This window comes from Procambarus clarkii, chromosome 26 (genome assembly GCF_040958095.1).
Source record: "Procambarus clarkii isolate CNS0578487 chromosome 26, FALCON_Pclarkii_2.0, whole genome shotgun sequence".
Taxonomy (NCBI): Eukaryota; Metazoa; Arthropoda; class Malacostraca; order Decapoda; family Cambaridae; genus Procambarus; species Procambarus clarkii.
Window position 1 is genome coordinate 35,560,174 of NC_091175.1, and position 22,192 is coordinate 35,582,365.

A 22,192-nucleotide genomic window follows, 5' to 3' on the forward strand; every position below is an offset into this window, starting at 1 on the left:
TAGGCAAATTGGGCCTTGCATAGTAGGCTGAGAAGTGCGTTCTGGCTACTAGGTACGACATATATATATATATATATATATATATATATATATATATATATATATATATATATATATATATATATATATATATATATTAGTATATTTTGGTAGCAGTCTTTCCTGTAGACATATATTATTAAATATGACCGAAAAAGTAAGATTAATAATTCTAACACGAATTTTCTCAATCTTTCGTACATTACGCTTCACTGTTGGAGGTAAATCAAAAATTAATTCTCCAAAATTCATTTTTATTTCTAGTCTGACGCGACACGGGCGCGTTTCGTAAAACTTATTACATTTTCAAAGACTTTAGTTCACAAATACACAACTGAATAGAACTTACGTATCTCAGATTTTATATCGTCATTTGAGTGAGGTGGGAGGGGTGATGTGGCATTAACACAAGACAGAACAAGAGGGGATATTAATAGGGTATTAAAAGTATCAACACAAGACAGAACACAAAAAATGGGTATTGAATAGAAGTGTTTGTAGAAAGCCTATTGGTCCATATTTCTTGATGCTTCTATATTGGAGCGGAGTCTTGAGGTGGGTAGAATATAGTTGTGCAATAATTGGCTGTTGATTGCTGGTGTTGACTTCTTGATGTGTAGCGCCTCGCAAACGTCAAGCCGCCTGCTATCGCTGTATCTATCGATGATTTCTGTGTTGTTTACTAGGATTTCTCTGGCGATGGTTTGGTTGTGGGAAGAGATTATATGTTCCTTAATGGAGCCCTGTTGCTTATGCATCGTTAAACGCCTAGAAAGAGATGTTGTTGTCTTGCCTATATACTGGGTTTTTTGGAGCTTACAGTCCCCAAGTGGGCATTTGAAGGCATAGACGACGTTAGTCTCTTTTAAGGCGTTCTGTTTTGTGTCTGGAGAGTTTCTCATGAGTAGGCTGGCCGTTTTCCTGGTTTTATAGTAAATCGTCAGTTGTATCCTCCGATTTTTGTCTGTAGGGATAACGTTTCTATTAACAATATCTTTCAGGACCCTTTCCTTCGTTTTATGAGCTGTGGAAAAGAAGTTCCTGTAAAATAGTCTAATAGGGGGTATAGGTGTTGTGTTAGTTGTCTCTTCAGAGGTTGCATGGCTTTTCACTTTCAAAAACAATGTAGATATAAAATCTGAGATACGTAAGTTCTATTCAGTTGTGTATTTGTGAACTAAAGTCTTTGAAAATGTAATAAGTTTTACGAAACGCGCCCGTGTCGCGTCAGACTAGAAATAAAAATGAATTTTGGAGAATTAATTTTTGATTTACCTCCAACAGTGAAGCGTAATGTACGAAAGATTGAGAAAATTCGTGTTAGAATTATTAATCTTACTTTTTCGGTCATATTTAATAATATATATATATATATATATATATATATATATATATATATATATATATATATATATATATATATATATATATATATATATATATATATATATATATATATATATATATGTCGTACCTAGTAGTCAGAACTCACTTCTCAGCCTACTATGCAAGGCCCGATTTGCCTAATAAGCCAAGTTTTCCTGAATTAATATATTTTCTCTAATTTTTTTCTTAGGAAATGATAAAGCTACCCATTTCATTATGTATGAGGTCATTTTCTTTTTATTGGAGTTAAAATTAACGTAGATATATGACAGAACCAAACCAACCCTTCCTAACCTAACCTAACCTATCTTTAAAGGTTAGGTTAGGTTAGGTAGCCGAAAAAGTTAGGTTAGGTTAGGTTATGTAGGCTAGGTAGTCGAAAAACAATTAATTCATGAAAACTTGGCTTATTAGGCAAATCGGGCCTTGCATAGTAGGCTGAGAAGGGCTTTCTGGCTACTAGGTACGACATATATATATATATATATATATATGTCGTACCTAATAGCCAGAACGCACTTCTCAGCCTACTATTCAAGGCCCGATTTGCCTAATAAGCCAAGTTTTCATGAATTAATGTTTTTTCGTCTACCTAACCTACCTAACCTAACCTAACCTAGCTTTTTTTGGCTACCTAACCTAACCTTACCTATAAATATAGGTTAGGTTAGGTTAGGTAGGGTTGGTTAGGTTCGGTCATATATCTACGTTAATTTTAACTCCAATAACAAAAAATTGACCTCATACATAGAGAAAAGGGTTGCTTTATCATTTCATAAGAAAAAAATTATAGTAAATATATTAATTCAGGAAAACTTGGCTTATTAGGCAAATCGGGCCTTGAATAGTACGCTGAGAAGTGAGTTCTGGCTACTAGGTACGACATATATATATATACATATATATATATATATATATATATATATATATATATATATATATATATATATATATATATACATATATATATATATGTATATATATATACATATATATATATATACATATATATATATATATATATATATATATATATATATATATATATATATATATATATATATATATATATATATATATATATATATATATATATATGTCGTACCTAGTAGCCAGAACGCACTTCTCAGCCTACTATGCAAGGCCCGATTTGCCTAATAAGCCAAGTTTTCCTGAATTAATATATCTTCTCTAATTTTTTTCTTATGAAATGATAAAGCTACCCATTCCATTATGTATGACGCCAATTTTTTTTATTGGAGTTAAAATTAACGTAGATATATGACCGAACCTAACCAACCCTACCTAACCTAACCTAACCTATCTTTATAGGTTAGGTTAGGTTAGGTGGCCGAAAAAGTTAGGTTAGGTTAGGTAAGGTAGGTTAGGTAGTCGAAAAAACATTAATTCATGAAAACTTGGCTTATTAGGCAAATCGGGCCTTGCATAGTAGGCTGAGAAGTGCGTTCTGGCTACTAGGTACGACATATATATATATATATATGTTTCTATATTGGAGCGGAGTCTTGAGGTGGGTAGAATATAGTTTTGCAATAATTGGCTATTTATTAATCAGCCAATTATTATCAGCCAATTATTATTATTAATCAGCCAATTATTTATTAATTGGCTATGCAATAATCAGCCAATTATTGCACAAATATATATATGTATATATATATGTATATATATATATGTCTTTTTTATTGTGTTTTGTCCCAGTCAATGCGTTGTTTCAATGTCATTTATAATGTGTCATTGAGTATGTTTAACGTGTGCTGTTAGTTGTTAAACCATTTTTTTTGTTTTATTTATAAAACACATAAATACAATATGAAAACAGTTACCAAAGCACCATTACACAGTGAGTTGGATAGCACACACATGGCTCATAAGAAAATTGAAACAATCAACACGAAACAGATGAAGAAACTACCCATCCCTCAGCATAGAAGGAAAATTACAGTACTGACGAATAAAGGCGTATGATGGGGAACATAAATGAACACAACACAAGGGGAAAGCATATATCCATCCACTTAACCATGTATAAAACCCATAATACACTTGAAAACATTAGTAGCATTTTACCCAATGAAAACATTTCCCAAAACGCCGCACTAAACAACACACCTAAGGCATACAGACCAAAAGGCCGGACACATAATACAAAAACACAGACCCATTACAAAAAATGCATAAAAGAAAGAAAAGCAATATACAAAAATGACAGTAATAAATAAGCAATGTAAAACAGCGTAAACGAATACAAAGCAAATTTAAGCTCAGTTTTAAAGCACAAGTGTTAAACCATTGGCAATTGGCATGTTTTGCCAATGTGTATGATTTTGCCGTGTCAGTGTAACGGAGTGTATTATGCCAGAAGCAGTTAGTATGTTATGCACATTACATCTTAGTGAGAAATGCCTGTTTCTCTGAGTTTGCTGTAAAAGCGTTATTGAGTATGCTATGTCAATTCCTGTGAGAATGTTATGGTTGTGTTATTGAGTATGCTATATCAGGATCTGTGTGTATGTAATACAATGTTATTGAGTATTGTATGTCAATATGCCGTACGTACGGTCTCTTAGTCAGGTCAGGCCTGATAGAATAATTCTCAAAGGGGAGACTCGTTTTTCAGCTACTTGGGATCATAACACTCCCTCCCCCTTGTTTTTGAGAATTATTCCAGTGGCTAGGCTCGGGATAACGCATCAGCCACTACATTGTCTCTCCCTCTTATGTGCTTTATCACCAGGTCATACTCTTGGAGCAATAAAAACCACCTGGTTAACCTCTAGTTCGCATGCTTCATTTTTCTCAGGAAAACTAGGGGATTATGGTCTGTATACACTGTCACTGGGTGTCCTCCCCCAATCACATACACTTCAAAATGTTTCAATGCCATCAGCAGGGACAGTCTCTTTCTCGACCGTACTGTACGACCTCTGGTGCTTAACGAACTTCTTCGAGAAGAAGGACACGGGGCGAGAAATTCTATCACTCTGCTGCGTCAATACAGCTCCAGCCCCTAGATCACTGGCATCTACAAATAACGTAAACGGCGCTCCAAAATTTTGCAACACTAGTACAGGAGCCTCGGTCAACAGTTTTTTGGTCTTTTCAAACGCTTCTTGCACTGTTCCATCCCACTCCCACTTCTTGCTCTTTGATAGCAAACACGTCATAGGAGCGGCTACGGTTATCTTGAGATTATTTCGGGGCTTTAGTGTCCCCGCGGTCCGGTCCTCGACCAGGCCTCCACCCCCAGGAAGCAGCCCGTGACAGCTGACTAACACCCAGGTACCTATTTTACTGCTAGGTAACAAGGGCATAGGGTGAAAGAAACTCTGCCCATTGTTTCTCGCCGGCGACTGGGATCGAACCCAGGACCACAGGATCACAAGTCCAGCGTGCTGTCCGCTCGGCCGACCGGCTCCGGTGGAGAAATTTTCCCAGAACTTCCGGTAATATCCAATCATACCGAGGTATCTCAACAATTCTTTCTTACTCCTAGGCACCGGAAAGTTTTCGATGGAATCTACTTTTGTTCTTACCAGAGCAACCTCGCCTTGCCCTACTATATATATCCAAGGTACTCCAGGCGGGCTCTCCCGAACTCGCTTTTTGCTAAGTTGATCGTCATGTTGGCCTTTTCCAATCGATCGAACAAATCTAGAAGTCAATCCACGTGATCCTTCCCAGGAATCAGCGAACACTACAATATCATCGATGTATACTGCACATCCGGTCGCACCTTGTAATACCTGATTCATTACCCGTTTGAAACAACTGCCACTATTCTTCATTCCGAACGGCACCACTTTATACTGGTACAAGCCGTCGGGTGTCACGAACGCTGAGATCCTCTTGGCCTCCTCGGACGGGAATCTGGTAGTATCCCTTCAGCAGGTCTATTTTCGAGACATACCGTGCACTCCCAATCTGATCTATGCAATCATCTATGCGTGGTATCGGGAACGAGTCAGCGACTGTGACTGCATTCACTTTCCTGTAATCGGTGCAGAAGCGGTACGTGCCATCACTCTTCTTCGCGAGGAGGCACGGCGAACTCCAGTCACTGTCGCTAACCTCTGCCAAGTCGTTATCTAGTAAATACTTTACCTCTGCCTTCATCGCCGCTGCTTTCTCTGGGTTAACTCTGTAAGGGTGCTGCTTGATGGGGTCAGCACTCCCTACATTTACTTCATGCATCGTTCCGCGGTGTCTTCTGGGCACGTCCGTGAATAAGGACTCATTTCTCCGGAGGATCTCCACTAGTTCCTGGCGTTGGTCATCCTCCAAATGACCCAGACGCTCACCTATCTTGGCCAGGCTTTCCGTGTTTGATATTTTCGAGCCATCTGCCATCTCTAACTTACAGTTCTCCTCCTCTATTCGTTTGCCATCTCCCAGACAAAGCACAGTCGTCTGCGACGAGGTTTTCATCTGTTTTTCTTCGCCTAGAGGCTGATCTCTGTCATAGTACTTCTTTATCATGCTCACGTGGCAAACCTGTGACTTCCTCGGACGATCTGGCATATGTATTACATAATTCACATCCCCTAGCGCCTTTTGGATGGTATATGGTCCACAAAATCTCGACTCGTATATACTTCCTTTCACCGGCAGGAGGACTAACACCTGATCTCCTTCCTGAAATTTCCTGTCCTTTGCCTTCCTGTCATGTTATCTGACCATCTCCGCTTGGGACGTTCTCAGATTTTCCTTGGCCAAATCTCTGGTCCTAGAGAGTCGCTCTCTGAAAGTCCTTACATATTGTACCACATCCACCTTCTGCCTGTCCTCGGTGAGCTGCTCCTTCAGCGCACCAATTGGGCTCCTCACTGAGTGTCCGTACTCCAATTGAAATGGGGTGAATCCCAGTGATTCCACTACCACATCCCTGATGGCGAACAACATGGATGGTAATGCCTCGTCCCACTTACTCCCTTCCTCAGCGCAGTATATCCTCAACAAGCTGTTTAGCGTTCCATGGAAACGATCCCTGCGACTGAGGGTGATACGGTGATGAGCGCACTTGCTCTACCCTCCATCCTTTCAGTTTCCCTAAAGAACTTCGACTGGAAGACACTCCCCTGGTCCGTCTGGATAACCTTGGGCATGCCTACCCACGCAATGTAGTTCTGTAGTCTATCCAGAACGGCTCGTGACGTCACTCTTCTCAAGGGGATCGCTTCGGGGAAATGGGTGGCTGTGCACATTATGGTCAGTATATACTCGTTGCTTTTTCTGGTCCTTGGCAACGGACCTACACAGTCTATCAAGACTCTCTCAAAAGGCTCACCAAACGCTGGTATGGGCTTTAAAGGTGCCCTCGGTATAGCCGGAGCCGGCTTACCTGCACGTTGGCATGTCAAACATGTCCTACAATACCTCTTTACATCGTTCCACACGTTCGACCAATAGAAGTGCTCCTGCACCTTATTTAAGTCCTTCTTCACCCCTAAGTGCCCTGCCATATCTACGGAGTGGGCTAGTTCTAACACGGCCGTCCTGAATTCCTTCGGCACTAACACTTGGTGCTTCTCTAACCATACCTTATCTGCGCCGGCTTTGTCAGGTCACCACTTCCTCATTAGTACATCATTGTCCAAGTAGTTATGCATGGGGGACTCCGGACATGAGTTTCCCCCTTTCGCCTCCCTGATTAGATCTATAAACTCCTCTTTCTGTGCCCAAATCAGGTCCATTCGGTTCACGCTGAACCTTTCAGGTAGGGTTATCTTCACTTCCTGTCTCCTCGAATCTTCATTCTTCTGAGCTTGACCTTCACCGAACAGCCCAGACATGTCCACATTGACCTCCTCCCTTGGGGGAGTCGACACTGTCACATCGTCTTCAGTGTCGTCCTAGGCGGCTACATCCGACTCTGTCACTACACAGGCCGCGTATACAATGACTTGACTGTCCTCTGCCTCATCTCCGAGGATGCTAGCTAGATCTACCTTGTCCGATGTTCCACCTGTACCGCGGTCCTTCTGGTACTCCTCCGGCACAGCTTTTACTATCAACACCTTGGACCCCCACAAGTCATTCCCCAGGATCACCTGGACTCCTGGAACAGGTATGTTGGGACACTCCCAACATCACCTCTGCAGACAAATATTCTGACTTCAACTAGACAGCAAACATGGGCATGTCACTCTTAGACAACAACCCATGAACCTTTATCCTCCTACTGCCAGTTAACACTCGATCGTTTCCGATTAGGCCTCACAGAATCAAACTCTGATTGGCTCCAGTATCCCTGGGGATACAAACCTCCACCTAGGGTTGACCCTCTATGCCGACCCAACCTTTACTGATGAACGGCCTATACCGCTCGTTCATCAAATCTACCTTCTATTGTTTGTCTAGTTGTACATCAATGTACTTCTTCCGGGGATCACACATGGTCAGGGTCACGACTCTCTTGCCATGCCGACAATCGCGCATCATGTGACCCGATCTGTTGCACTTGTAGCACCTCATTTGGGAGAAATCTCTCCTATATGCCCCCGAATGGCTCTGAGTCTGCCCACTTCTATTGGAGTTCCTCGGGCCATATTGTATTCTGTGGCGCTTCACTGGACACTTGTTTTCTCTGCATATTTTTATTTTCCTGCTTACCTTCAGCAGGCAGACTCGGCAATTTTCCTTCCTGGGGCTTAAAATTAGCTGGTCTGCTTGTCTGTCCCCCAAAACTTCTTCCTCCCCAGACTCAACTGGGTCTGCCATTGTTGCGTCTCGCCTCGCTTCTCACTCTGTTCTTCCTTAAGCTCTTGTATGCTTCAGTAATCATATCCGCCCTATCTGCGGCATCTCTCACCTTCTTTACCTCTGCTTCTTGGATCTTGAACTTTGTCTCGGGATGCATCATTTCTAAGAACTTTTCCATGACCATCAATTGCTTCAGGTCAGCGTAAGATCCAACTCCGGCAACTTCAATCCACTTCTGGAATCTCCTTTCCAGATCCCTTGCTGTCTCAGCAAATGTAAATGCTCCAACCTTCACCATTTTTCTGAAGCGCTTCCTATAAGCTTCTGGGGTTAACTGAAATGAGCACAGTATGCTGCTCTTCACTGTGGCATAATCTTGGCAGTCCTCCCATGTTAGTTGAATGTACGCCTCCCTGGCAGCACCGGTCAATCTTAACTGGACCAGCTAGGCCCATTCCTCCTGTGGCCACTCTTTGATGTTGGCTACCTTTTCAAAGTGTTTAAAGAAGCTCTCTGCCTCTTCGGGAACAAACAGGGGAATGTCCTTCTCCCTAACCCTATTATCTGGTGGGTGTGATACCTGGGTGGTGCTCTCTGGCAGCCCATGCTCAATCCTTTGCTCAGCCAGGGTTCTATTTTCTTCTATTTGCATTTGCTTTTTTCTCTTTTTCCCTTTCGACCTGGGCTCTTTCTTTTTCTTTCTCCACCTCTAGTCTGGCTTTCTCTTTTTCTTTCTTCTGTTCTAACTCCAGCTCTCTTACTCTGGTTTTCTCTTTTTCCTTCTCCTGTTCCAACTCCAGTTCCCTTATTCTGATTTTTCTTTTTCCTTCTTAACTTCACTTTTCATCTGAAGTTCCAACCTCAACTTCTCCAGTAGGAACTGTCTCTCCTTGTCCTCACGCTGCATCTGGAGTTCTAGGTGAAATCTTTCCAAGCTCCTGTTTCTGCTACTCCTGCTACTGCGGATACTCTTACTACTCCTACTTGAACCTTGAGATCTCACTTCATCCTGCCCATCATCCTCCTTTCCACTTTCAGCTCCTTTTTGGGCTCCTTGTTCGGCCGCTTCACTCTTGGATCATAACTGCTTCAGGATCTTATCCTTCATCCCAGCTACTTTCGATGCCTTCAACCTGATGCCACATTTTTCTGCTATTTGTTTCAACTGTTCCCTGGTGCAACCTTCCAAGTCCTCAGGCTTGCCTGACTCCACAAACGCTTGCACCTTATCCATCTTGTCCTGTGTGTTTTCCCAAGAGAGAGCGAATATACACCTGCGGTCACACAGTCTACTTATTGCAACAAGGGGTGTACCAATGCACTCTCAGACAGGGTGTGGGTGTGTCAGTTCACTCTCCCGGACACAGGCCCTCAATTTAATTATGATGTTGATGTCGGTCGGTTATCCGTCCTTCCTTACAGACAACCCAACCCAAAACCCGGAGAGTATGCCAGTGGTATTAAGTATTTCATGTCACTGCAATTGTCATATACATATTCATTGTCAGTATTCTAAAGAAAGTTACCACCTTAAAAAGGTAACTTGTGTTGTTAAAAAGGTAACCATTAAAAAGAATATGTGTGCGCAGGTATCGGAAAACCCGACACCATTTAATAATATCAATTCAACAGGCAGATAATATTGCTGCTGCGTTGTATACACAAGTTAACCCATAGAAAAAAGTAGCTTGTAGTGGAATTTTCCGTCAATAGAAAACGGGATATCATTGCCACATACTATTATAAATTCACCAGCTATTTGTTGGGAATTATTCTTAAATACATTAGTCTTTGGAGTTTTACATCATAAAAACATCTCATTTGAATTACCTTAATTATCAGTATCAAAATAAAGTAAATGTGACTCTTCTATCACTTACTGATATCTGGACAAAGTGCCAAGGCGTCAGAAGGAAGGAGAGGTCAGCCATTGTTGTTAGACCAGAGTCGTGGAGCAAATTCAGCTCCTATAATTTCTCTTGGACGAACTGTTATGGAGATCAGAATAGTGTTCTGCCATCATCAACACGCTGTCAACCATCACAAGGGAAGTGTCTTTCCGATACCCGTTTATCTAATCATTTATGGCCATTAATGTTAGGGAGATATTGGGCGAACCAGTGAGAACACAAATGATCGACTCAACCCAGGTAATTAAGCCTTGGTCTTTATCATATCTATTATACAGTGTTTTCTCTGATACAGCTGTCATATATTAGGATTCTGGCTTTACAGCTAGCGCCCTTTACAGGAACAAGAAGAGGAAGCAAGATTTGATACATCAGTTACTGGGTGATGGAAGCTAGCCTCAAAAGAGGATAATTTGGTGTCTACATCCTAGTTATACCTAGTGGACTAATCCTGCTGTACAATAAGATAAGGAACCTCCTTAATGTATACTAATATATGTAGTTAATACTGTAGTTCGATTGGCTGCATATATATAAATTTAATATAAACTCCCCTAATGTGTAAGGATCGATTTGTGAGATTATTGCAGAAATACAGTTCACTTAACATCATACCAATTGCTATCGAAATATATAAATTAACGTAAATGTAAATTCTATATTAATTCATATAAATTAAATATAAATCTCACAGGTCAGTTCCCACAGCAGGTCCCTTTGTTCATTTGATGCATCACGCTATTGTGATTTCTGTGTGTAATGAAGTAAGGGCGAATAGGTAGAACAGCCTAATTGACAAAGCTCGAGTACATGGGGGAATTGTGAGTACATGGGGGAATTGTGTAAAACCCTGGTTTGTGTCTCGGAGAGACTGCAGGATCCGTTGGTAAATCAACATGGTTTCTCGGTTGCAATTCTTATACCATGTCGTAGCTCAGTCGATTAAGTCAGCGTCTGGGATGCTCTTGGACGTAGGTTCGAATCCTCGTCACGGCCCATGTGGATTTGTTCTAAAGAAAGTCTCATGAGTGCCTCATGCCAGCGTCGCCATACGTGTTTTGCAAATGCCAATGAACATTATAACTATGTTAATGTGTATTATAAGTATGTCACTGAGTATGATGACTATGTGAATGAGTATTATGACTATGCCAATAAGTATTATGGCTGTCAATGAGTATTATGACTATGTCAATCAGTATCATGGCTGTCAATGAGTATTATGACTATGTCAATGAGTGTTATGGCTATGCCAATGAGTATTATGACTGTCAATGCTATAAGTTATTGTCAAAGTTATGACTTTGTCAATTAGTATTATGACTCTGTCAATGAATATATTATGCTAGTGTAATGTGTGTGATATTCCATTGTCTTTAAGTGTATTTTGTCTGTATCATCGGTTAGGTTATGGGTGGGGTCATAGAGTGTAATATTCTAGTGCCATTGAGGACAATGTGCCTTTGTCATTTAGTGTGTTGTACCATCGACATTTAGTGTGTTATTCCATTGTCATTTGGTCAGTTGTGCCATTGTCATTTGGTCATTTGGTCATTTGGTCTGTTGTACCATTCTCATTTAGTGTGTTATGCTCGTGTCATTGAGGTTAGTATATCAGTGTATTTATGTTATGTCAATGGCATTATAAAGGGTTAATGATTGTATCCATTATACCAATATTGATTTTTGGTATTCTAAATATGTGTTATGATATTGTCATCGTGTTTGCCATGTCAGTATAATTATGCTTCTCTAGTGTCAAGGAATATTTGAAGCCAGTGTCATGTGTCATGGAGCGTGTTTACCAAACGCTATAGAGTGCTATGCCAGTGTCACGGAGAATGTATGACAATCTCATTGAGAATGTTATTCTTGTTAATATTGAGTGAATTATGCCAGTGTCAACGATTATATTTTGCCAGTGTCATTAAGCTGTGTCATACCATTGCTACTGGCAATGTTACACTAGAGGAATTAAATGTATGACAACTCGATTCACCAAGATATGTCAATATTAGTGAATATATTATGACTGTGTCATTGATTATCCTATTTTCTGTCATTATATGTGCAACTTATAATGACATTAAGTCTTTTCTGCATATGTCATACTCTATGATACAGGCTTAATAAAGATTATATTCTGACATTGTAATTAATTTATTGACTAAACCACACTCTAGAAAGTGAAGGGACGACGACGACGTTTCGCTCCGTCCTTGACCATTCTCAAGTCGATTGCATATGTTTTGCAGTGTTATTGAGTATGGTATATCAGTATCTTTGTGTCGACTTGAGAATGGTCCAGGACAGACCGAAACGTCGTCGTTCCTTTACTTTCTAGTATGTGGTTTGGTCAACATATTTCAGCCACGTTATTGTGACTCCTTGTCTGCTTTGTAATTGATTTGTTATGTATCACTGAGTTCGCTGTGAACACAATATGTTATACCAGAGTCATTGCGCTTGTTGTTCCAGAGACAATGAACTGTTGTTCCAGTGTCAATGAGCTGGTTGTTCCAGTGTCAATGAGCTGGTTGTTCCAGTGTCAATGAGCTGGTTGTTCCAGTGACAATGAGCTGGTTGTTCTAGTGTCAATGAGCTGGTTGTTCCAGTGTCAATGAGCTTGTTGTTCCAGTGTCAATGAGCTTGTTGTTCCAGTGTCAATGAGCTGGTTGTTCCAGTGTCAATGAGCTGGTTGTTCCAGTGTCAATGAGCTTGTTGTTCCAGTGTCAATGAGCTGGTTGTTCCAGTGTCAATGAGCTGGTTGTTCCAGTGTCAATGAGCTGGTTGTTCCAGTGTCAATGAGCTGGTTGTTCCAGTGTCAATGAGCTGGTTGTTCCAGTGTCAATGAGCTGGTTGTTCCAGTGTCAATGAGCTGGTTGTTCCAGTGTCAATGAGCTGGTTGTTCCAGTGTCAATGAGCTTGTTGTTCCAGTGTCAATGAGCTGGTTGTTCCAGTGTCAATGAGCTGGTTGTTCCAGTGTCAATGAGCTGGTTGTTCCAGTGTCAATGAGCTGGTTGTTCCAGTGTCAATGAGCTGGTTGTTCCAGTGACAATGAGCTGGTTGTTCTAGTGTCAATGAGCTGGTTGTTCCAGTGACAATGAGCTGGTTGTTCTAGTGTCATTGATTATGTATTCCCAATCATTGGATTTTGTCCTTTTAGTATAATAGTCTGTTATTTCTTAAATTTTGCAGTATAATGTTTATATTTCATGTTTACAGTATGTCTAGACGAAAGTAATTTTAATTTAAAAATATAACGCATATTAATTTGGGCATATAAATGTATTATGATACATATATCAAATATTATATCTGCATTAGAACAAGTCACTGTTGATCTTGTGTGTTTGTAAAATGCTTTCAAGATTTACTGAAAACGAAGCAGTTTATATATTCCAACTTGCTAATATTTTAATATTTCCAGAGTTAAAGATTTTCGTCAATAGTTTTTGAAACACATAATTAACTCTGTCCATTTAGGGAAAAACTTCTTTTCTAAAATCACGGACGGGACAAATAAGTTTCGCATTAATAAACAGATCAGTTCCATCTACGCTGAGCTGGTGGGCGAGAAGACTGACATCATCGTATCAAAGTTCTTTGGCATCGTCTTCATGTTCTTTCAGTCGTCCAAGCTGTGGGGCAGCCTCATCTCTTCCTTAGGTAGGCTGATATTCTCATAACTTGCCCCGCCAAACACACGACGAAACTACGTTGCTGCTTCAACGTTCGAATAAATTTTAACACCTAACAAGTTGTAACTACGTTCTAAAAAAAAGTTGTAAAAACGTTGTACCAAGATGTAACAACTTTATTACAAGTTGTAACAAGCGGAAAACAGTGACAGTTACGTTGTGTGTTTGAAAGGTACGTGTTATTAACATTCATCTATTAAAATTGTCATCCACACTTCCGTGGAAATAAACATTTCATTCACCTAGGCTGTAGAAGACTCGAACCGTGGACAACACATGTGGGTGAGGCCGAAGCTCTATCGACTGGGCTATGAGTAGTCTTAAAAAGGAAGGTTACTCTAGGCTTCAGTAGTAGTCAAAGTCGAAAATTCCAGTTTGGCAACAGGATATTGCTTCTGGAAACTTTCCTTATTAAGACTAACTCTTAGCCCAATCGATAGAGTTTGGCCTCAAACTTGACATGGGTCCATGGTTCAAGACCCTTACATCCCAGGTGAATGGAAAGCATCTATTAGTAAAGAGTACAAAATATTTATTGGCCTCTCCTAATTTGGAGCCCAGATTCTTGTGGCTAGCCTCACTAACTTTGCAGGATGACTGTTGAGTGTGTTTGGAGTGCCATAGGGGGGGGGGGAGAATCTTGATCGGTTCCTGTGGCCTCCTTGAATGGGAGTCTGCCCCCCTATGTAGCCCCTTCACGTAGTTAGATATTAAATGTGCTCTTCCGAGTCTATAGAGTGTACTATTTGTTTAAATATCTTGAATTTGATATTGACAAACAAAATGTATTTTCAGAAAATATATTTGCATTCTGAGTGCAGCCATTTGGTTTCAGTGATGGGGAATGTGTGTAATTAATGACCACATTTATGGGGGTGATAGGTATTGGGTGTGGAAGGGGTGAGATGGGGTATGTGTGTGGATGGTGTTTTTTTTTTGTTTTTTTATTATTTTCTACCACAGACGTGGCCACACATTTACAATGCTAACTAGCATATATACATTTTCTTCTGTCCTCCATGGACAGGGTTAGAGAAATGTTAAACATAGAGTTCAAGGGTTTATTGAACACTCAACCACAGAAGGTGATTCGGTGCTTTTAAAATGCTAAGCTAACCTACATACGTAAATACATAGATACACAGATTTACGTATGCCCTACATAGAGTGTTTGATGTCTTTTACATAGTGTCATTAATGTACATTCACAAAGGTGAAATGTAATTCTGATCAGCTTCCATATATACTTTATACCCATACATATACATACATATATACACACACATGCATTCACATACATCTGTCTCATTTACTCTGACAGGTTGAGATATCTGATATAGAAACTAGTGTGCAATTAAGCACTTAATCACTGAAGGTGATGAAGGTGCTTTTACAAGCTCAGGTTATATAGTTGCATCATATAACATTGAATAAATGATATATTGAATATAACATTGAATAAATGATATACTACATGGTCAATCTTGGATACAAGTCCAATATATCATCAAGTGTTCCAGTACTCATATAGTAATTACAGAGTTCAGCATACCTTAGCCCAGGAGGGCGAAAGTCAGTCAGTATGGGACATTCTACAATATAATGTTCAAGAGAGTGCATGTTTTCTCTTTCACAAAGTTGACACATTGTGTACTCGACACTTGGGTTTTGAGAAAGCTGCCAGATACGTCTATATCCCAGGCGTATTCTGGCCACTATAACATCACATTGCCGGGTTCTTGTTCTATTAGTCCCATATGTGAATGTCTCCTCACGATATCTATCATAATATTTAATGCTACAACTTTCAGGTCTTTGTGAATTTGTTAAGTCGGTGAGATTTTCATTAGATATTTGTTTAAGTATTCTCTTTGTCACTGCTAATGAAACACCCATATCAATTTCTACCACTGGTTTTCTGCAGGCTGTCTTAGCAAGCATATCAACAGTGTCATGCCTTGAGATGCCAACATGTGATGGTATCCATAGGAATTTAATCTCAAATCTGTTTTCTTTAGCAGCTAAAACATTCATTCGAATATCACTGACTATTTTCTGGGTGTCACTACTATGTGCATTCAGTGCCAGGAGTGCACTCTGCGAGTCACAGTATATAAGTCCACTGCCTTTGTCTTTTAAAAATTCAGTGGCAAGGTATATGCCTGCAAGTTCGGTTTGAGTTGTACTTGCCCAGTCATTGACGCGCTTCATTGCTGTATGTACGAGAGAAGATTGTTCAAATATGTTACATGCACATCCGGTACATCGTCCACCTTCTTCTATAGAGCCGTCGGTATAGCACTGATAAACATCGTTACCCATACTCTGAGTACTTTCAGTGATGCTTTTCAGTGTTAACTGTTTTAATAATGTAGTGTGCACACTATCTTTCTTGGGCGCATTTATAAAATCAACTGATAGATCCCAGTTATCCCATGGAGTAGTTGGCTGATTAATCATTAGTTGAGTTGGGTACATATTTAATATTTTGATGGAGTTGGCTACCTTGTAGAACCAATATACATAATCAGATTTCATTCTTCTTCTATAGACCTCAGGTGAGTGCAGCATATTAGAAAGTTTAGCTTGAAACTTCATGTGTTGTCTAGATCTACTCAATGCCTTCATGCCGAAAACTGTGCTAATAGACAAAATTCTCTCACTTATGGTAGGTAATTTTAACTCTGCTCTCATATTAACTATTCTCGTGGACTTTGGAGCCCCAAGGATGAGACGCATAGCTTCATTTTGCAAGGTTTCAAGAGATTTCAGCTCTTTGTCAGTATACAGTGTGAGATGTAGAACATTGTAGTCAATCACAGAGTGTATAAATGATACATAAAACATTTTAGCAAGTCTCACGTTAAGTCCATGATTGACACCAACAAGGACCCGCAAGGGCTTTAATCTCTCCCAAAGTCTCCTCTTGAGAGAAGAAAGGTACCCAGGGTCGTTAATGGGGACACCAAGGTATCTGTAAGACTCGCAGTTCTCAAGTGCTCGCCCATCTATATGATAATTGGGTGGTGGTATACCACATGGAATGAGGGCACGAGTTTTCTGTACAGAGATAAGGAGGCCACATTCCTCAGCTCTAGTAGCAAAAGCGTCGAGCAGAACTTGCATTCTAGGCTCGGAGGCAGTCTGTAAACATATATCATCAGCATAACAAATGACAGTGTCTTCATTATTAATTGGAAGATCTTTAATAAGTTTATGCATCAGAACGTTGAACAACAAGGGGCTGAGGACCCCTCCTTGTGGAGTTCCCAGTTCAAAGTGTTTGCTCTCTGTGCTTTTAACACCATTAAACAAAACATATGCTGTTCGATTAGACAAATAGCCCTTTATCCATTTCAGTAATTTTCCTTGTATTCCCAGCTCGGCAAGCTGTTCCAGTATGATTTCTCTGTTTGCTGTATCAAAAGCTGCTGCTAGGTCGATGAAGACTGTTTGAGAGGAAGCTTCAATATGTGCGAAGTACTCAGCAAAACAGTGTTGTGTACTGAGCCCAGGCATAAATCCAAACAGTTGAGGTGACATGTGCCCCTGTATACGATACATGAGCCGGTTAAGAACAATACGTTCAAGCACTTTGCAAACACACGATGTTAGAGATATGGGTCTATAATTATCTGAGTGTGGTTTGGGGATGGGAACAATGACACTCTTTGTCCAAGCATCAGGTAATACTCCTTCACGTAAACTCATTCTGTACAACACTAATAGTGGATTACCTGGTACGTGTGAGACTAATCTCAGTAGACTGTAAGTAATACCATCCTCTCCAGGAGCAGTTGATTTTCCCATCTTTAGTGCATGATTTAATTCCCATTCAGTCACATCATTAAGGTCCGACACGTCGATAGCTGTACAGGCAAGATTGATGGTTCATTGTCTGTTGGGGCGTGTGTCATCAAATTTGTGCTGTATGTTAATTGGGAGTGAGTCGTAGCTCGATGTTAGTGCCCATTGATCAAGGAGGATGTTTGCTTGTTCTAGTGGGCTGTGGTGCAGTGGTTTGGTTGGGCTGCTTCTAGAGATTTTTCGTATCTTTTCCCAAACTTCAACAAGTGTTGTTTGCTCATTTATACTTTGTAGAAACTCTTCCCAATGTTTATTACGTATGACGTTGCTCATGTCTCTCATCTCTCTATTTGCAACTAGAAATGCATGCAAGTCACCTTGTGCTTTGGTTCGTTTGTACGTATCTCCAAGTTGCTTTACTCGTTCATGTTCTTTAACAAATACGGGGTCAAGGACCCACTTGGGTTGTGGTAGGTGTTGCCCACTTCTGCTAGGCTTACGACCTGTTCCCCAACACACCCACGTGTCATAGTAGGTAGTAATCGTATCAACGAGATCTCTGGAGAAGGCTTCTACATTCGTTATTGTGTAATCTTGATACCATTTTGATATACAATTAATAAAGTGGTCATGCAAGCCATATGGAATATTCATTTTCCGTCTCTGATGCCTATTAGGTACATCACACTGTACCTCATAGGAAGCAGAAACTGCATAGTGATCACTAACTAAGTGATTTACCAACGAACATTCCATCCTATCTTGCACAAGGTTTCTACCCATTACATAATCAAGTCTGCCTCCCAATAAATGAGTTTGGGTATCCGTAGTATACACGGTTAATCTGTTGTCATAAACATATTTTATAAATTTGCATCCATTATCGTTGTTAGTAATGTCTCCCAGCGTAATATGTCTAGCATTAAAATCTCCCATGTATATTGTCCCATGATTGTCTAGATCTGGGAACAATGTTACATTGAGTTTCTGGCTTCTGGCATATACGTTGAGGAATGAAAAGTGGCCTGCTGTAATTTGTACATGAAAGTGATGGTACTGTGTGTGTACATTGTGTGACGTGCTCACAAGAATGTGCGGTAAATCACTTCTGACGTATGTTAATAGGCCTGTGGCGTTACTGTTATTATAGGATGCATACCCTCTGATCTTTGGTGGGGTTTTGTTTATCATGTTGGACGTGTAGGGCTCCTGTATAGCAATTATATCTATGTTGTTACTGGTAACATGTGCAATTAGATCATTCAGTCTTTTGTTGATGCTACGAATGTTCTAACTGAGAAACCTAATGATCCTTGTGTCAACAGCAGCCATCGTCTTGGTGTTGTTCCTCCCTGGGACTGGTGGTCCCATTGTTGTCCTCGTCCCACTTACACAATGCGTCAATAAGTGACTCTACGACGTAAAGAACCACACCAACCTGGCGTTTTGTGTCGTCAGGAACATCTGGTGACATCATCAGATTCTTGATCACTGAGCAACTCGGGATGGTCCGCGAGTGAATGCTCTCTGTAAGTCGTAGGGCATAATTACTGTCACACAGAATATTATCTTTTTCATTCTCGTACTTGGCTTGAGCGCGTTCCTTAAGGACATGAATCATTTTAAAATATTCTGATGCAGGTCGACTTCCTTTTCCAGTTAATGTTTCTGTGTCACTATCACTGTTGTCATCCCTGAGTTGACTGACGACGTCGCTGCCACCGCCTCTGTTGTCGCTCTCCTCTCTGCCGCCGCTGCTGCCGCCGCCGCCGCCGCTGCTGCCGCCGCCGCCGCCGCTGCTGCCGCCGCCGCCGCCGCCGCCGCCGCCGCCGCCGCTGCTGCTGCTGCCGCTGCTGCTGCTGCTGCTGCCGCTGCTGCTGCTGCCGCTGCTGCTGCTGCTGCTGCTGCCGCTGCTGCTGCTGCTGCTGCTGCCGCTGCTGCTGTCGCTGCTGCTGCTGCCGCTGCCGCTGCCGCTGCCGCCGCCGCTGCTGCCGCTACCGCCGCCGCTGCCGCCGCCGCTGCTGCCGCTGCCGCCGCTGCCGCCGCTGCCGCCGCTGCCGCCGTCACCACCACCACAGGAACCTTTACCAGCGCGGGCCACGGCTGTGACACAGCAGCATGGAGGCTGCTGTATCTCTTGTGAAGGAGCCTGACGTAGCGTCTGTATAATTCCAGTCAGTTCTGCTACCTGCGCTTGCAAGGCTGCCAACTGTCCTTTAACTGTTATCTCAGACTGTTGTGTGTTGTCAGGGGCGTTGCTGGTACTGTCACCGTTATCGGGTGGGTCAACAGTACTAGAGCCGGCATCAGTAGACACTTGTTGAGTCTCGGGCACTTGCCTCCTTGTGCCAAGGGAGGCTGGCCGTTTGGTACAGTCTGAGTGCCAGATGGTGACTCCCTCCATACCACATCTGAAACACCTCAGCGGCGGTTTAGTTGGAGTCACAGTTTCAGGTTGTTGCCCTGCTTCTGTTGCAGTGTTCTGTTGCTCCTGTTCCAGTTTTCTTTGGTCTCTGGTCTTCTTATACGGACAGTTCTTCAGTGGGTGATCACCGGAACAGAGAGCACACCTGGGTGTGGAGCACCAGCAGTGCTTAGCTATGTGGCCACTGCCACAGCACTCGTAACACTCCACAGGGCTCGGCTCCCACACCTTGAACGTGCTGGGGGGCGCAAACTCCCCACCAAACCAATACGTTTTAGGTGGCGGATCATGCTTCTTCCAGACTATGACTATTTGATTGGTGGGTTTACCATTTTTGGTCAATCTTCTTGCTTTGTGAACCCCGTCTAATTCATAGACCCACTCTAGTGGATACTCGTGATGGTATCTGTAGACCAGGTATTCATCCATCTTCTTGTTCCGCGATGGATTATCTTGAAGAGAGAACTTTATACCACCTTTTGTTCCTTGCTGAAGAGCACCCACAACTTGCTTATTCTGTCTTGAAACGTGCACATATGAGGAGTTGACATGTGGTCGTAGGAGGTCTATAGAGCCAGGTTCGAACGCCTTGCTCAGTTCCCTGCTCCAAACAATCTTGTCAGCTACACTCGTGCCTGTAGGGAAGGCCAGGCGTGTGTACTCTGTCTTTGGTGCTAGCGGACGTCGTCCACCCTGTTGTTCACCACGCTTTAGTTTCCTTCTCTGGTTTTTACTTAACACGGTCATAAACCCATCACTGGGTGGTGGGGTGACAGTGTCACTGGTCATGGTGGCGGGGAGCCCTGATGGCCCGGCAGCTGCCTCCTCCATTACTGCTTCTTCAGGTGACATTAATTTGAAATAATATCGTCCGATACCTGGTTAATACCATTTATAACAATGTGATGATTAATAACATGACAAATGGCAGGGCAAGCAGCAAGCCTTACCAGTCATCAGCGCCAACAGTCATAAACCTGCTCTGAGGGGAAGAGCACTCTCAGTGGGTTGAGAGTGCTCAGACGACTTTGATAAACACTTGGATATTCCACTTGGTTGGTTGGGACTCGCAGAGGGTAGCCCTCAGTGACTTATTCTCCTATGTGTGGACAGAAGGTCCCCCTAAGACAGCCTAACCCTGCTACAAGGGTGAACAGATGCCCAAGTCAAGTGGCCCCCCAGATTTTACAGGTAACCGCATGGGCCTCTGGACCGTTCCACTTGACCTGTTGAAATGGCGAAATGAGAAGAATAAGAGAAAGTGGGGAAGATAAGTCTTATAACTAGGAATGTACAGGTGCTCTGTACAAAGCTGGCATCATTGTAGTGTTGGCGGCTGTCAACCTCCCACCAGGGAAGGGATAGGGGGGACCGTTGGGTCAGCGCTCTAACCGCAAGGGTCAGAGGTCCGTGGGGGACAGATTACGATCCCACAACTCTCCTTACTGTTTGTTGCCTGAAGCTGTAGATGCCCTGTGGTTCTTGCTAGAGTCTTACAGTGAGTCCCAGGTACACTGTACAGGTGATGCTGTGTTATTAGCACCAGCAATGCATTAAATACAAATGTTTGGAAGGCTTCCCCTAAGGGAGCGGAGGGGGCAGGCTAGCCTGCCTCCAAGCCTCAGGCGCCACTCATTAGTTCACTCTAGGGTTCCTTTGATACTAGGGGATGGTGGTGATGGGGCTATGTGGCCCAAATAGGGAGGTTATATGTGGGGAATGATATGGAAGCTGTATGCGGGGGAACTCAGTACATGTGGTGGGGAAGAATGGGAGGGAATGTGTTGGAGGCACAAAGGATGTGCATGAATAGGAATGGTGTGTTGGTTGAGATGCACAGACTATGTGTGACCTTCATTAATAAAGCTAAAATTAAAAGAAAATTCATAATAAAAAATGAAATTATAGTTAACAACACAGTTTGATCAATAGTTGATAAAAAAAATTAAATTTATAAGACTGTGTGTTATTAATTATAATTTTATTTTTAATATTAAATTCAACTGTCAAAAATTTGGAATTGCTATTGGGTAACTCTCTTTCCCTTGTTTTAAGCAATCTATATATGAAATTCTATGAAACAAAACTATTAAGTAAAATTTTGCCTCTCAATGTTACATGTTTCCGTTATGTTGATGAAGTGTTTGCCTTATGGCCTATGAACAGAAACCTGGACATATTTTTGTTAGAATTAAATAATC

General features: G+C 41.7%; 1 protein-coding gene across 1 annotated transcript in view; it reads left to right on the forward strand.

Annotated features, from left to right (window-relative positions):
* Positions 1-22,192, forward strand: part of LOC123756953 (UNC93-like protein) — a 127,063-nt gene that overhangs the window by 5,909 nt on the left and 98,962 nt on the right. The window contains exon 2 of the mRNA XM_069331479.1: positions 13,604-13,727. Coding sequence (XP_069187580.1) covers positions 13,604-13,727 — 124 coding nt within the window. The remainder of the gene's footprint in view (positions 1-13,603; positions 13,728-22,192) is intronic.